The sequence below is a fragment of the Canis lupus genome, chromosome 31 (assembly GCF_048164855.1).
Source record: "Canis lupus baileyi chromosome 31, mCanLup2.hap1, whole genome shotgun sequence".
NCBI lineage: Eukaryota > Metazoa > Chordata > Mammalia > Carnivora > Canidae > Canis > Canis lupus.
In genome coordinates, this window is record NC_132868.1 from 13,517,302 (window position 1) to 13,534,245 (window position 16,944).

The following is a 16,944-nucleotide window of genomic DNA, read 5'->3' on the forward strand; positions in this document are numbered from 1 at the left end:
CTTCCCTTTGTTTTTAAAAGTATAATTAAGATATGATATCAGAGTTGCACAAGGCCCACCAGGATTAGATGGCAACCACTGAGCCAGCTTATTCCTCAGTTTTGTCTCTTCCATAATGTTATATAAATAGTCAGATATATGAAACCTTTTGAGCCTGATTAATACAACTTAATATGTCTGAGATCCATTTGTGCTGTTGCACGAACAAGGAATTTGTTCCTTTTATTTTTGAGTCAAAAAAAATTTTTTTAAAGTATGCATTGGTCTTTCAGATATTAAATTATAAGATATTCTTATAAAACTTGCTTTTTCTCATTTCCAAAAAAAGGGAACTTTGAATTTTCTGCTTTGCCCTGGGATTTTATTTCAGGCTTCACCATTACAGTGAGACAAGCACTAGATTGGGGGTCAGACCAGGTGGTTTTGACTCCTGCCTTTGCAGCAAAAATGGGCACAGGGCCCTACCTCTGCCTTTTAGCCTGGACTTGCAGTCAGAGCAAGAGAGAAGGTGTTTGAAAACATAACTGTCCATTTCGTTATATTATCTGCTAACTGCAGATATAAAGGGGAGTGCAGCTTGTTATACTGAGGGCTAATATAACTAGTAGGACAGTAAGAGTTAAAATCCATAAAAAAACTTTTGTTTGATAAAAACAGAACAACTGAGACTAAACAGTTACCACCAGTGAAGCATAACGGGAAGAGAGGGGCCCAGGGATCCCACAACCCTCCCTTGGGGAACAGTGTCTTCACCTAACATGTCGTCGTGAACGAATGGGCCAACGTAACCCACATGAAGACCCTCTGGAAGCTCATAGCAACAGTAAGCGTCCCATTTACAGAAGGACTCACACTTCCAGCACAGAGTGTTTTTTCCTCAGCAAATTATTTTAAGTTGCCAGAACAGAATCACAGACTGAAATCCACTGTATCACGGAAGGGAGGGCTATGACCCAATGCTCTGTTTTGTGTGCATTATGTTCTCCTTTAACAGATTATTTATATTTTTTAAGAACCTAAATTACTTTTCCATAAATATTGAGAACTTATATATATTCACACCTACTTTTTTTTTTTTTTTTAAGATTTTATTTATTTATTCATGAGACACACACACAGAGGCAGAGACAGGCAGAGAGAGAAGCAGGCTCCATGCAGGAAGCCTGACATGGGACTCAATCCCTGGTCTTCAGGATCACACCCTGGGCTGAAGTCAGAGCTAAACCGCTGAGCCACCCGGGCTGCCCCCACACCTACTCTTTAAAATATTTCATAGCAAGTAAATAATTTATACTGAGCAAGCACTGTGTGATAAACTTCTCCTCAAAACAATTCCCATAGTGACTTTTCTAAGGAGAACATAATAACTGCAAAACAATACCTGACCAAAACTAGGTTACCCTCTACATAAACTGTTAGGACCCACACCTAGCCTGTGTCGAGTCCCAAGTCTATTACTATAGAAATCTCTTTCTTTTCTCTCTCTTTTTTTAAAGATTTTATTTATTTATTCATGTGAGACACAGGCAGAGGGAGAAGCAGGCTCCATGCAGGGAGCCCGATGTGGGACTTGATCCCGGGACTGCAGGATCACGCCCTGGGCCGAAGGCAGACGCTAAACCGCTGAGCCACCCAGGGATCCCCACTGTTTCTTTACTTATAGGTGGATCACTAAGGCAATTTCCAATTACAAATCAAGACATGGTAACCTCTCACCTCCTGAAATAGCCTGGCTACTTGAAGAAAACACATACCAGGTCTGCAGGACTCTGCGATACTCAGGGCACATGCCCGGCCAAAGACGACCAAGTCCAAGAGCGAGTTGGCTCCGAGGCGGTTGGCACCGTGCACCGAGGCGCAGGCGGCCTCCCCGCATGCATACAGGCCAGGCACAATCTGATCCTGGCCATTCACGTGCCTCAGAACCTGTAGGAGGAAGAGTGAAGACTTTAGGAGCACAGTTTGTACCCGTCTGCTTCCCAGCAGGGGATGTCTGCATGCAGGGGCAGAGAGGATGGAGGGCAGGTAAGGACTGGATCCACTCTGTATATAGGGAGCTCTCTAACTGAATCTGTGCCCGGATACTCAAAGGATCCCACATGGCAGTACCTGTGATTTCAATCCCACACCTATTGCTCATTAGAAACCTCACTCACCACCCCTGACTGACCCTCTCACTTCCACACTTGGACTCTGGATTCAGACAAAGGGAAGGGCATATAGCATAGTACTCATCTATAAAGGGAGGAGTAGATCCCCAGCCACTTGCCTGAGGAAAGGCCAAAAAAGTCAAGAACCAAAAGGCTCTGGGTGGACTGCAAACCACTCCAAAGTATTGGTTATAAAGAGCACACAATTTAAAAGGTCACAGTAAAAGTAACAAGAGATCATAAAGGAAAATAAATCCTAAACAGGGAAAAGCTGCAAATGACATTGCATCCACGACTATGTACCATGGAGGGATCAGTAAGTGACCAGTGACTGCTCGCTATTAGAGTGAATGTGAACCCTGGAATATACCCGAGCCCCGCTTTGCCCTCCAGCAGCAACTCAAGGGAGTTGCCAACACAACACAGTGCTTTCTGAGGAAACCATCTGTCTTCACTAACTGAGCTCGCAAGGGACAACTGTGAGATGGGCTCATCATTCCTGCCCTATTCCCCACCATGGAAGGGTCTGGGCTTGGTCACCTGCCCCTTGTAGTTGGTGGGAATGCCACCCATGTTATAATGCACAGTGGGAAGGACGGGGATTGGCTCCTTGGTGACATCCACACCGGCAAAGATCATGGCCGTCTCTGAAATGCCAGGCAGACGTATGGCCAACTGCTCGGGCGGTAGGTGGTGCAACTGCAGGTACACATGGTCTTTTTCGGGGCCACAGCCTCTGGTGGAAAAGGACATCATGGTGTGAGGCAAAGAATGATAATTACAGAAAATATGAGATTACGAAGTCACTGAAGCATATAAAGTTCCACTGTTCTTATGCTGTACAGAATCTCTCCTCACTTGTGGCCATCCATTTCTCACCTCATTTCTGAGCACCTACCATGTGCCAGGGTGGAGTATGTGCTGGGACACACCTAGGACTGGGACAGACATCCAGCCGTCGCTAGGCTCATACTCTAGTATCGGAAAGTTACAATGTGTTTTCCTTGATAAATGCATTAAGAAGTCCTTTAACTGCAAATAGAAAGTATCTAGAGGCTGTAACACCAAATATCTGACAAGCATCACCACAGTGAGACAGTGCTGGCACTGAAGAGCCTAACGCTTCAGCAAACAAGAGCCCACACACAGGGTCCCAAATCAGCATCAAAGGCCCACATCCTAACGTCAGGTTGTAAGCATATCCGTCTCTCTCACAACACTCATGTGCAAATGATGCTCCACAATAAATCTGATCTCCAGATTTGAGATTCACATCAAACCACCCAAACTTCCCAAAATATAGGTTTTTAGAGCAATATCAAAAATGAAAAGATAGTCCCAGGGCAGCAAAGGTAACTACACACAGGCTACACAGAGCTGGGTGGGATGATGCGTGGGTGCTGAAACACACAAAAGCCACATCAGCCCATGTTAAAATACAGACACCAACAACAGCCACCAAAGAGAAAGGAGGGGTGCATGCATGCATGTGCGCTCTGACACACCTGCCTTCACGGATTTCCAGAGTCATGGACCGAGATACAACGTCTCTGGATGCCAGGTCCTTTGCGACTGGGGCATATCGCTCCATGAACCTTTCGCCTTGACTGTTAATGAGAATGCCTCCCTCTCCACGGCATCCTTCCGTAATGAGACAACCAGCACCATATATACCTGCAAAGAACCCATTTAATTAGATGTTTATAACCTAACAATTGCTAGGTCTGTATTTCAAATGCAAATTTTTTTCAAGACATTTTTGGGGAAAGGAAAAAGATATGGAAAGGGCATTGTGCTCCTAAAAGAGTTAGACAAAGGAAAGGTTAAGGAAGAGTGAAGTTTTGATAACAAAAAGTACTGACAAAGCAGCAGGAGGGGAAAGCTCAGCTCCGTGGTGATGACATAGCTCGGCTGAATATTTCGATGACAACCATGTGTGAACTTTCAACACAACCAAGTACATGTTAAATATCTCAGGCTTCCTTTTAATTTTAGAATGTTGTTTTATACCAAGAAATTGTGATGAGGTAGAAAAAAACAGTTTGGAAAGTTTGTATCTAAAATCGTCAGTAATGGGGCAAATGAGTTAAGTGTCTGACTTCAGTTCAGGTCATGATCCCAGGGTCCTGGGGTCAAGCCCCACGTTGGGCTCCCTGCTCAGCAGGGAGTCTGCTTCTCCCTATGCTTAAGCGCGCGCTCTCTCTCTCTCAAATAAATAAATATAAATCTGGATCTATTGGTTAGGCGTCTGCCTTCAGCTCGGGTAGTGATCCCAGGGTCGTGGGACTGAGCCGGGCATCAGGCTCGCTGCCCTGCAGGGAGTCTGCTACTCCTATGCCTCTGCCTCTCCCCTCCACTCATGCTTTTTTTTCTGTCTCTCAAATGAATAAATAAAATATTTTTTGTTTGTTTGTTTGTTTATTTATTCATGAGACACACAGGCAGAGACACAGGCAGAAGGAGAAGCAGGCTCTATGCAGGGAGCCTAATGTGGGACTTGATCCCGGGACTCCAGGATCACACCCTGAGCTGAAGGCAGGTGTTTAACCACTGAGCCACCCAGATGTCCCTAAATAAAATATTTTTAAAAAATAAATAAATCCTTAAAGAAGCAAAACTACTTAAACATTTTTATTTTTCATCTGTCAGGGATCAGAAAAAATATACTGACAGAGCAAAGAGAAAAAACAGATCTGGTTCTGTAGCAAGGTGGGTGGTACTGCCATAAAGTGTGGTGTCCCTCAGTTGATAGATCAGAAAAGCAATCAGAAAGAAAGTCCAGAATGAGACTCATCTCTCCTTCTCTGATTCACTTCTGGATAACAAACCAGACCTACACCCTCAGCCCAGACCTCCCTTCTGAACCCCACATTTGCACACTCAACTGTCTGAGGACCCAAGAGGAGCTCAATCTGTCCATGACTGGGCAGTTACCAACATCTTGGGGGGGGTCATGTCTGCCACAGCTCATCTCAGCTTTATACTCTACTACTGGGACAGCTTGATGTCCTCCCTACAGCGACTGTGCCCATGCCACATCTCGTCAACAGCATCCCCCACAGCTGTGAGGACATTCACTTGTAAATACTGCCCAGGTCCTACTGTGCGTCAGGCACTGTGAACACAGCAGTACTGGCCCCCACCTCTGGGAGCAGACCACTGAGTCAGGGAGAGGAATACTGAACAGTCATGGCTCTATGACAGGTGTAGGTGTAGAGTTAAGATGTGCCCTAAGCTGCTTTGGGGGAGACAGGGAAAGATCTCCTTGAGCAAATGACAAGGTGGGCTCTGAGAACATGTCAGTGTATGGAATTGCCGAGGAGCATTGAGAGCTGTGGAGGGCTTAAAAGACATGAAAATCCCTGACCCCATGAAGGCAATCCCATCCTACCTGTGGGGTGGAACTGAACGAACTCCAAGTCCTGGCAGGGAAGGCCTGCCCTGGTGACCATGGCGGTGCCGTCACCGGTGCTGGTGTGGGCAGATGTGCAGCTGAAGTAGGTGCGCCCATAACCTCTGGAAAACAGACATGCCAGCATGGAGAGAACATGACACACAGTGAACCATCAGGTCTGCCTTTCTAATGGCACCAGAGTGGACAGAGCAGCCCAGAAGCACTCTGACAGCTGCTGTCTGTATACACTACCCTGGGCAGCTGGGTGGGAGCCTGAGGGACAGAGAAGGCACTTTCATTGGTACTTTAGTGCTGAGTGACTTCCCTGATAAGCACGTGCTACTTTAATACAGAAGGCTGTAATGTTTATGGATTCATGCTTTTAAAGGCTTAAAATAAAAGACTAACAGTGTATCAAATGGAATTTACTTATTTTCATCATGTGAACAAACTACTCCAGAAAATTGGTATAAACACAGTACCCACTAAGCAAAAGAGAGGTTAGTCCAGAAAATGTCATGTGACTCTCCAACCCCAGTTTCTTTCTTTTTTTTTTTTTTTTAAAATTTTTATTTATTTATGATAGTGAGAGAGAGAGAGAGGCAGAGGGAGAAGCAGGCTCCATGCACCCGGAGCCCGATGTGGGATTCGATCCCGGGTCTCCAGGATCACGCCCTGGGCCAAAGGCAGGCGCCAAACCGCTCCGCCACCCAGGGATCCCATCCAACCCCAGTTTCTTCAAGGGTCCTCCCAGGTGCAAAGTAAGGCAGGTGCTATGATTGTCTCCTTTTCAGATAGAGAACTGAGGCTGACAAAATTTATTATACTCCTGGGTTAGGTCACCACCTGGGACTGAACCACTATTCCGTAGTGTTTCCATTTTTATAAAAGGAAACTGAGACCCAACTTCCCTACACAGAAATTAAATACAAGTTAGACTCCTACCCGGTAGCCACAACAGTGTTCTTGGCTCTTATGCGATGGATGGACCCATCTTCTATGCACAGTGCAATAACACCACGACATTCTCCATTTTCCATCAAGAGATCCAAGGCAAAGTACTCTACAAAATAGCTGGTATCATATCGCAGAGACTAAAAAAACATGAAAGAAAAACAGGGATCCCACAGTTTCAATTGCATTTAGGGTGTTAAACTGACATTTCAGCAATACTGCTCATGTGAACAGGCCCTGATCTGGTGTGTAACAAATGGACTGTGTAAACCCTAGGTTGCAAAAAGAGTCACAGACTTCAGCTCACATCAACCACAGGGCTGACCCTGATGTCTAACAAAATAAAAGGTACCCTGCTCTCAGCTGTATGATCAGAATACAAGAAGGACACAAGTGTGTCACATGCACCAGAGAACACAATGTAGCTGCTCAGTGAACACAAAGGACCCTCATGAAACTGCCAGCTCCCCATGTGACACACAATTCCACAGGGTGGGCAGATCCTGTCACATATCTGTCGATGCACGCAGCCAGAGAAGCGACTCCTGTCCTAACATTCGCTAATCAATAATGGAAATCAAGAGTTCAGAATACTGATTATTTGGCTACGCCAAAGTAGGCCCTGAGTATCCAGTAAGTACTGTCCCCCAAGTGTTAGTCCAGTCTAAACAGTTAAGGATTAAAACAAATCAATCAGTTCAGGAACTCAGAGGTACTGAGTCATAAAATACTTTTTCTGTTCTTACACTTGCAGTGCAGCAGATCACCGTCCAAACACGGTATAACGATTATCAATTTAATTTTCTAAAATAGGCACTTCTAAATTCATAATGACTACACACATCTTACCAAGTTACTGTGACCCCAGAGGCGGACACATTGACATTTTGACCTGTCCCCAGGGTGGCCTGTTTCCAACTTATCACCGCGCGCCTGTCCTAACCAGAGTGTGTCCTGTCACCCTGTGCACCCAGGGTGGCCTCACCCTTCCATACAACGTGTGCAGCAGCGAGTGGCCAGTGCGGTCAGCCACACAGCAGCACCGATGGGCCTGCCCGCCTTTCCCAAACTTGAGGCTCTGTCCACCAAAAGCACGCTGATAGATCCTTCCATCTTCAGTTCTGCTAAATGGCATGCCATAATTCTCCAGCTGTGAAATACAAAAACAAACACCTAGCACCTGGAAGGAATCAAGACTTTCATGGCGACTTTACAGTAACAATTTCAACATAAGCCTGCGAACCCCAAACCAATATGTCCTATAAAAATCTCAACACTTCAGAAAAGAGAAAAACTTTGTCATTAAATGAACTGAATGGTTGACAATAGAAAGGGTCTCCCTGTTGCACCCTCTCATACCCTTCTTTGGGCTGACCACATCTGCCTCAAAACCTCTCTTGTGTCAGAAACAGACCATGCGTGGACACTACCTCTACCACAGAAGCAGGGGCCTGCTCTGTCATGTAGTGGATGGCGTCCTGGTCCCCCAGCCAGTCGGAGCCCTTCACGGTGTCGTAGAAGTGCCACCTCCAGTTGTCCTCCTCCATGTTGCCCAGAGCAGCATTGATTCCTCCCTGCAAAGAGACAGCAACCTTACAAGCTACAAGGAGAGGCCCCAGTGGTATCTTCTAGGCTCATCCCAGAACTGGGTTCAGAAAAAAACAAATGCTTTCAACCTAACTGTCTGTAAGGGACCTGACTGCAGTAGGGGTACAGGACCTCCCTCAGCCTCAGTCCTCCCACCTAAGAAGGGACAAGAAGCCCAACTCCAGAGCTAACTGGAGGGTTCACAATGCTCATCACTTCCCAACCTGGCACATAACAGGTACTCAACAAATCTGTCTGGGATCATTTTATGACAGAATGTTGCTACTGGTATTTACAGGCATGTGTTACAGACAAGAAGTGCTCTGAACTCAGTCACAGAAAACGTCAGTACAGGGACAAGTGGAACGCACATTCTTCCTCTCCAGCTAAAACCGAGGAACTCCCCTCTTTCATAAGTAAAGGCGTATCTTACATCCCCCTCTGTTTTCCAATTGTTCCTCAGTCACCAAGCAACCCACACTGGGACTCTTTCCCCATTTGGTGCTACTGGGCCTCCATTTCCCGTTATGTTTAATTACCAGGAGAAGAGTCACTAGCAGAGCCAGGGGCTCTGCGAAAGACATGCAGCTAATATTACCAAGTTACTTCTTTCTCCTCCAACCCCTCCAAATGTAAACCCAAACATAATCCTGATAAAAAAAAAATGTGAAGTACCGGCATACTAGCAGAATAGAGAAAACCTTGTTTAAAATGACACAAAAATACTTGGCCTGGTGTACGCATAGATGCTGTTATTTTACTGCTATTATTATTAGTAAGAATCAGACCACAGACAGCCAGTCTTTTTGGAATCTCTACAAGTACAATTTTGATTTTTTTAAAGTCATCTCTACACCCCATGTGGGGCTCAAACTCTCGACTCCAAGTTCAAGAGTTCACACTCTACCAATGGAACCAGCCAGGCACCCCTGGAAGTACACTTTAGACTCTCCCAGGCCCCACCTGTCTTATCCTTCCCCCAACTAAACTTATTTTCTCTAGAACCAGCATTCAAGTTAAGCTATCCATTTCTTACTCTTTCTATTGTATTAATATTGCATTATCTGAACCTTGTATTATTTTGCATTATTTATAATTATGTTTACATCTACTTTTTCTTTTAGACAATGTATTCTCCAAAGGTATAAATTATTTATTTTTTAGTTTACAAAAACAGTTTCAGAACAAAATAACTGGGCAACTAAGTGCCTGAAGAACACTGCTGGATACTGGATACAGGGCTACAGCAGTAATCAGGGTAGATTTATTGGTTCCTGGAAAGTCACCACATACTCTGCTATCTCTATTAGGAAAAGTGTTCCAAATCCTGGAAAAAAACAATCCAGTAGGATTTTGGAATGCCCAACTAGGGTACTACCTACAGTGTGCCAAGAGAGAAAACTAAATTATAAAATCACCATACTTTTATCCTCTTCCTAAATTCTGAGCATGCAGACACCAGCATTCTTCTGTCATACACAATCATGCCATCAGCAAAGCTCATCACCATCATGGTTAATGAGGCCCATGCCGAGGATGCGGCAATAAACACGAGATTCAGGGAAAACAGGAAGTCCAGAGACAAGCTCATTTCAGATTGGGGAAGTACACTGAAGACAAACCACAATGTGGGCAGGGGGCAAGGTGGGTGCTCAGAGAAGACCTGAGTGTAACTGGAGCAGAGAAGAGGTGAGAGGCTCCAGAGCAGCTCTAGCATGGGACTGGAGGCAGTACACGCACAGACACCCAAGGTGAGTGAGCTGACAGGGTGCAAGGAGCAAAAGGAGACAAATGTGGCTGTAGTGTTGTGGGAAGGAGGCTTGTGGCAGGAGACTGCGCCCTGCTGTGCAGGTTCCAAACCACTAAACCACCCTTTCTCTTACCTGGGCGGCAACGGTGTGTGATCTGGTGGGAAAGAGCTTTGTGACGCAGGCCGTGTTAAACCCAGCCTCTGAAAGGCCAAATGCAGCTCGCAAGCCCGCCCCTCCAGCGCCTACCACCACTGCATCAAATTCATGGTCCACCACTGGGTACTGCGTAGAGATCTGGAAAGGAACAATTCACCTGTCAGCCAGGGACTATGGGTGCAGCGGCAGAGTTCAGGCACAACGGAAAGAGGCACAAAAGAGCAGCTGCGGCAAACAGGGGCCTCCACCCGGCGTATGTGGTGAGGGCAGCCCACCCCAACAGGCCTGCCAAAGGGACCACACTCATCCCGGCACCTGGAAAGCCCCCCAAGAGCTGAAATGCTGAAGAGGTACAGCCTCAAAGCAAGGAACTGCAGAAGCAAGGGAAAGCAACAACACAAATCAAAATACTAGTTCTAAATATGATTTTTCTATTCAATTATCCTCTTTTATATTTGTAGAAATATATACATACATATGCTTCTGAGAATCTAAGATAACACGGTGGAGATTGTGATTCTCCTAACCAATGATCAGCAAGTTTCTTGTGACCATGTTAATATGGTGTTTCATTCAGGTAAGCATATTTCCAGTCCATCTGGGCAACCACCTCTGCACGGAGGAATGGAACCCTGAGTTTGACTGAGAAGGTACCACCAGCATTCAGTAACTACTGTGAGCTTATGAGAAAACAACCTGTGAACACATTTTAGTGTCTTCAGCAGAGAATAAGATGGGACCGGTAAACACAGAGAGCCTACACTGGAGTGGCTTCACAGTTCTATGTCACTCGTCACAGTAAATAATGTTCATCTGTCATTTTCATTCTATTATTTTGTGCTTTGATTGAAAGTTTACTCTGGTTTTAGATACCTACAAACTGCAAGCAAAAAGTGTTAACAACTATGCTTATATTTGTACAATTAAGTACTATATGCTAAAAATAATTTGAGCATCATTGGAATGAGAATTTTTTCCTTTAAATAAGAACTGTGTGTTATTCCAATATACTGAAAACTGGTATAGATCATTACACCTCTAAGCCAATGATATCACTTATAAGGGAACAAAAAATTGTGAACTTACTGAATCTGAAACTTTAGCAGAGGACCTCTTATTCCCATCAATGGTGAAGTGAAAACTGCGGGTGCCTGTCTGCCATGCCGCTGGCCACTGCTGAGACACAGATGGAGAGCACTAAGTGTCTTAAACAGGGGACTAGTGACCAAAATTTCCCCTTAAGTTGTCAACCTCTTCAAGTACCCAGGTGCTCCCCGTTCACCTAGAAAGCTCAGCTGGGGTTAAGTAGAGGTACTTAACCCTGAAGGCTAGGGAAGGGCTAAAGACTTGGCACCCCAGGAAAATCCCTTCAGGATGAAGCCTGTTTCCAAACAGGACACTCATAGACTCAGACAAGAGAAGGCACAATTTCACGTTAATTTCTTAACTTAGAATTTTTTTTTAAAGATGTTATTTGTTTGACAGAGAGAGAGAGAGAGAGCGCGCGCGCACAATCAGGGGGAGGGGCAAAAGTAAAGGGAGAAGCAGACTCCCCATTGAGCAGGACGCCCAATGTAGAGCTTGATCCCAGGACCCCAGGATCATGACCTGAGCCCCCACACGCAACCCTGAATTTATGATTCTTAGTGGAGAATGGGAAAGATTTACATTTTGCGAAAGTGGTAGTTTGCAAACAATGAAGCACTTTTACGGGATCCATCCTCTTCACCCTAGAGCACCACATGTTCTGCAAGGTTTTGTGCTTCATTTAGAAAAGCACTGGACAGTGTAGTGGGAGATCCGTTTTCTAGAAGAGGCTCTATTGCTTGTTGTGACGCCTAGGCACCAGTGGGATCATCCCTCCACTCTTAATGTGAGGACTCCAGGCCCAGAGGTGATCACAGACCTGCTTTACCACTCTCCACATCTGTTCTGGGCTTTAGGCACATCCTCTCTTGTCTGTCATACTCCACGGTGCTGTTCCCTCTGTCTGGACACTTGCCTCTGGCCTTTCCCTGGCTAACTTCTACAACTCTCCCAAGGTTTGGCTTAAATGTCCCACTCTATAAACACTTATTCAAGAAAACTAGTATTAATGAAATCACAGTCCAGCATGAGGCCACATTCTTCATATGTGAACCAACTTATGAGGCATGTCTTTCCATTCTGCTGACTGCATTTTAGAGAACGGATAAAATGAAATCTTAGTAATCTCACAAAGAAGTACATTTAACAATGACTAAAGACGATATAGATAGAGATAGAGATAGCTTGTAGAGATAACTACAAGTATTCTGCATTCGGGAGACACATTATTTATTGGGTAAAAAAAAATTATTCTGTAGGACAAACAAGCAGGGAATACAGGAAGAATATGGCAAAATACAAAATGAATTCTGTACAGTTTTGAACTGAAGGACTTCTTTCTAAGATTAATGGACTCCGGCCAATGCTGGACAGCTTGGCCACTTGCAAGTCACAGGTGGCTCCGACCTCTAGGTTTCTTCTAGCTCTGAGATGAAATGATGGCTGTCACAAATAGTTGACTTTATGCTGATAGCTCCAATTACAAATAAGTTTCTTGGATTTCTAAGTAGATCTTAACTGACAAAAGCAATATTCTTAAATTCTTCAATTTCAACTTTAAATATATTTGTTTTTATCGATATAAGCCAATTTTTCCCCAGAAAATGAATCTAAAAACTAAAAAGAATATTCTTCTGTTTTAGTATAATTTTAAAATTGGTAAAATCATATCTTAAACAAGTCAGAGAATTTTAATACAAATGTTCTTGAAAATTTTATAAAGTACAGTATAAAGGTATTAGCTTCAAAAAGAACAGTATATTTTGCAATACCAAACCGAAATTAAAATAGAAACCATGAGTCCATCCCCATGTCCCCACCATACCGCCAAAGGAGAGGGGAGGCAAGGCCATGAGTGCAGAGCACCCTGTCCCGCCTCATCTCCCTCAGGAGACCCACCGGCCCCACAGCAAATCTCTGAGTAATGAAGAAAACTAGATACTGTTTGCAAAATGCAACAATCCAAATGGCCATGGGCACAATTATAGAATTGTGGTGACAGTACGGGGAGACTGGTCCTGTTAACAGGAATGGTTACAAATTTGATCTCAAATAGTATATGGAGGAGGCAATTATGAAGGCCTTTGATCATAAGAATCTGGATGGGCCATACTTTGCAGATGTAAGCACAACACAAAAAGTAGCTGTATACATCTAGGAAAACCTCCAGAAATTTCTTCCTCTGGGCATTCTTCATAAAGTAAAAGTATATGAAACTGACAATAATATTGTCATCTACACAGAAAAAATACCTTTTAGGGGCTAATACTATAGAAAGATTAATTTTTGGATAAGGTCTTAAAAAAAAAGATTTATCTGAGAGAGAAAGAGTGTGCATGAGTTGGGAGCCTCATGTGGGGATTAATCTCAGGACCCTGAGATCATGATCTGAGCTGAAACCAAGAGTTAGATGCTTGACCAACTGAGCCACCCAGGCACCCATTTATCCCCTTGGACTATCAAAGAGTCATCACATAACTATTATATCTCCACATTATCATCTGGAGTGCCTGATGGATTGAAATCATTGTATGTAAGACCTGTTGTGAATTCACATCTATTTTAGAACCAAACGTGCAAAACATCCTATTGTTTAGAGTCTTTTATCTACAGATTAAAAATCACTTCATTTTCAGTAAAATGTTGTGATGTGAAATTTAAAGGCAAAATAAATCAATTTTTGTTTTTCCATTCTTTTATTTTCAGTATTCATTTCTTTCCTGGTATAATATGAAAGGCAAAGATGTTTATAAGACTTAAAGTATGTGAAACATAAAAAAAATACATATGGGTGATTACACTGTCCAGAGACACCGACAACATACACTTCTTCCTTAATTACATCTTTTGTATTCTAAGGGCACAAGTTCATTTAATGAAAAATGAAATATAAATCACTTTGGGTGATGATGCACTGTAGGTGGATGTATGGAAACACTGCTTTAGTGCACTGTGTTCTGTGTACTTTTTGCAAAGCTTGTCCAACTGTGAATTGCTAGTGAGGAATAGCACATTCGTTGAACATTGTTGGAGTATCAGTAAACTTATGGCCACCTGAACGATTTTAATTTGGAAAACTGAATAATCATATATATTAAATCCTATGAAAATAATCAACTTGAAAAAGATTTATTATACTGCAAAGCATCTTTTATATACAGGTTTTCCTAATTGAGCCCATTTTGTTCTGATCGTTAAGCTTACCTGTTTCAGTTGAACTACAAAAAAAAATAAAAACAGTGAGACTGCCTAAGCATTTGTTTCTTCTTTCTAAGATGTTCATGTTGAATAAGGACACATATACACATACACACACATACACACACATGGCTAGCTTCAACAGTGGCAGCTATTATCATGAAATCTTTTTTTTTTAATTTTTATTTATTTATGATAGTCACACACAGAGAGAGAGAGAGAGGCAGAGACATAGGCAGAGGGAGAGAGGCAGAGACATAGGCAGAGGGAGAAGCAGGCTCCATGGACTGGGAGCCCGACGTGGGATTCGATCCTGGGTCTCCAGGATCGTGCCCTGGGCCAAAGGCAGGCGCTAAACCGCTGCACCACCCAGGGATCCCTATCATGAAATCTTTAACAAATTATCACACTCGCTGCAGAAAACAGAGTATTAGCTTTTAATCTAAATCTTACTTGAGCAATTTTAGAATTTGGAGAGTCCAGTAGTAACCCAAGTTGTCTTTGATAAAACTCTTTTTGGGTCACTTATTAACATTTTAAAAAAAGATTTTTTTATTCATTCATGAGAGACACAGAGAGAGAGAGGCAGAGACATAGGTAGAAGGAGAAGCAGGCTCCATGCAGGGAGCCTGACATGGGACTCGATTCCAGGACCCTGGGATCACGACCTGAGCCAAAGGCAGATGCTCAACCACCGAGCCATCCAGGCGCCCCACTTACTAACATTTTTTAAGTTAAAGCTTCAAGCATTTTCCAACAGAACAACATAGAGAAGAATGAGGAAATCTACCTAAGAGGTAAAATTAAAGGAAACAGACCTTTTAATGGCAGGAAAGCACAGGTGAATGACAGTAAAAGGGAGAAAAAAGTGAAGAGAAGGGTGGAATCTAGCAAAGAGGACAGTCCTCATCTAGTAACAGGTATCTATGAATCATGAAAAGGAAATTGATCTACACAATCAGAAAAGCAGCCAATAAAGGATCTAAAAGTGGTTGCATGACTACACTGAAGGACCAAGGATGTGAGAAGATGGTTTGTGTGAACTAAATCCTCATTTAGCAGCACAAGTTGATGTCCGAAATGAAGAAAAATACACTTGCATATTAGCTAGAAAAATGTAGATAAACACCAGGGGAAATAACAGAAACAATTCAGAACTGATCCCACTGGGGAATAGACCTGGGGAAGGAGTGGGTCTTACTCCTTTTCATTTATAAAGTCTTCTGTACTCCTAGACTTTTTTCTTTTTTAAAAAACTCTGTGTAATTATTTTCATTAAAAATTTAAAGGTTTTTAAAATAGGGATGCTTAAAGTTCACAAGATTACCAAGCACAGCCTGGGAACTGTAGGCTATGGCTTGAGCAAGCACCCCCACACAGAGAAAGGGAGACTATCCTGGGTCTGGACTCAGGTCAGCCTGGCTGGCACCGGATTTTATACATTCCCCCTAGGTAGGTAGCCTCTGGAAAAATCTCTGCAACTCCAAAATAAGATGCATATCTAAGTTACATTTCAAAACTAAACCACAAGCGAACCAGAAAGACATCGCACAGAATGCAGAACTGAATGCCACCGCAGTATAATTACCCCAAGAAACAAAATGAAGTTACTACAATGGCCTAAATAATGCAATTCTAAATATATACCATTAAAACATATTCAAAATCATATATTTTAAGAAAAGAAACTGACTTATTCTAGAACAGTACTTTGGATATTCACCTTAAAGAATTTGAAAAATCTCATCTGAAGCAGTTAACCAGCAACTATTTATACTTTTTGTTTCAGTAAACTAGTTTACAACAGTCTGCAAATTATGTCAGTGCATTGGGGTAAAAAAAATTAAACAAAGGCAAAATAGGTTTGACAATTTTGCGACTCGAAAGCAGCTTTAAGTATAAAATGACTTGGAAACATCATAGAATTGAACGAAATAAGATAAAGAAAAATTCTCCGTGGATTTTATTCAAATTATCCTCATCATGTACTCTCTATGCTGCATTTCTCAGTCAGGGATCATTTCTTTTTTTTGTTCTGCTAATTTAACGCTTATGTTTTTGCCAACCCTAAATTCCACTAAATATACTGCTTGGGACTGCAAAAGCTATCTTCATCAGGATATAAAGACTTTAAGACCAAAGGCATCTTCTAGGAGGCCTAAGTGGCGGCTCAATTTTGCTATTGGTCCATGGCCATCAGGTTCACTGGTGTGTGAACACAGGGTTGCAGGGAAGATTCAAGGAGATAACGGAGGGAAAGTGCCGGCTGCTAACAGCCTTGTCGCCCAAGATCCCTGGGAAATCAGGCCAGCACAGGAGAGGTTTACACACCCTGACCTGCTGTGCTAACAGCTCATGGCCAGAATTCTTTCTGCCCAGCTTAAAGGACAAGGTTTTCATAAATCCACAAAAGGAGCTCCACCGACCGGCCTGAGGGTCGCAGTCTGCACGAGGACGAAGCACCAGGCGGGGGATGACTGTGAACAGACCTATCCCGCTTGTCCCCAAACACACCCGTCAGTCTCTTCAGCTGACAGGTAGGAGCACCTGCAAGTCTGCTTAGGGACAGCTGACCGCGATGACCCCGCCGACCGCGGACTCTGCACCCTCCAGCCACAGCAACTCGTGAAAGCCTGTAAACTGTCCTCCGGCGCTGGCGGGATGGCTG

At 43.5% G+C, this 16,944-nt stretch overlaps 1 protein-coding gene across 2 annotated transcripts in view; it reads right to left on the bottom strand.

The window, feature by feature from the left end:
• The window catches only part of SDHA (succinate dehydrogenase complex flavoprotein subunit A), a 29,207-nt gene that overhangs the window by 11,319 nt on the left and 944 nt on the right, over window positions 1-16,944 (bottom strand). Inside the window, exons 2-10 of one of the 2 annotated variants that reach the window (XM_072807438.1) lie at window positions 11,079-11,165; window positions 9,969-10,130; window positions 7,929-8,072; window positions 7,484-7,648; window positions 6,490-6,638; window positions 5,542-5,666; window positions 3,656-3,824; window positions 2,691-2,886; window positions 1,755-1,926 (exon numbers count right to left, since the gene is read on the bottom strand). In XM_072807438.1, the coding sequence (XP_072663539.1) occupies window positions 1,755-1,926; window positions 2,691-2,886; window positions 3,656-3,824; window positions 5,542-5,666; window positions 6,490-6,638; window positions 7,484-7,648; window positions 7,929-8,072; window positions 9,969-10,130; window positions 11,079-11,165 (1,369 nt within the window). Of the gene's footprint in view, window positions 1-1,754; window positions 1,927-2,690; window positions 2,887-3,655; window positions 3,825-5,541; window positions 5,667-6,489; window positions 6,639-7,483; window positions 7,649-7,928; window positions 8,073-9,968; window positions 10,131-11,078; window positions 11,169-16,944 lie in introns of both variants that reach the window. The other variant, XM_072807437.1, reaches the window with a different exon arrangement.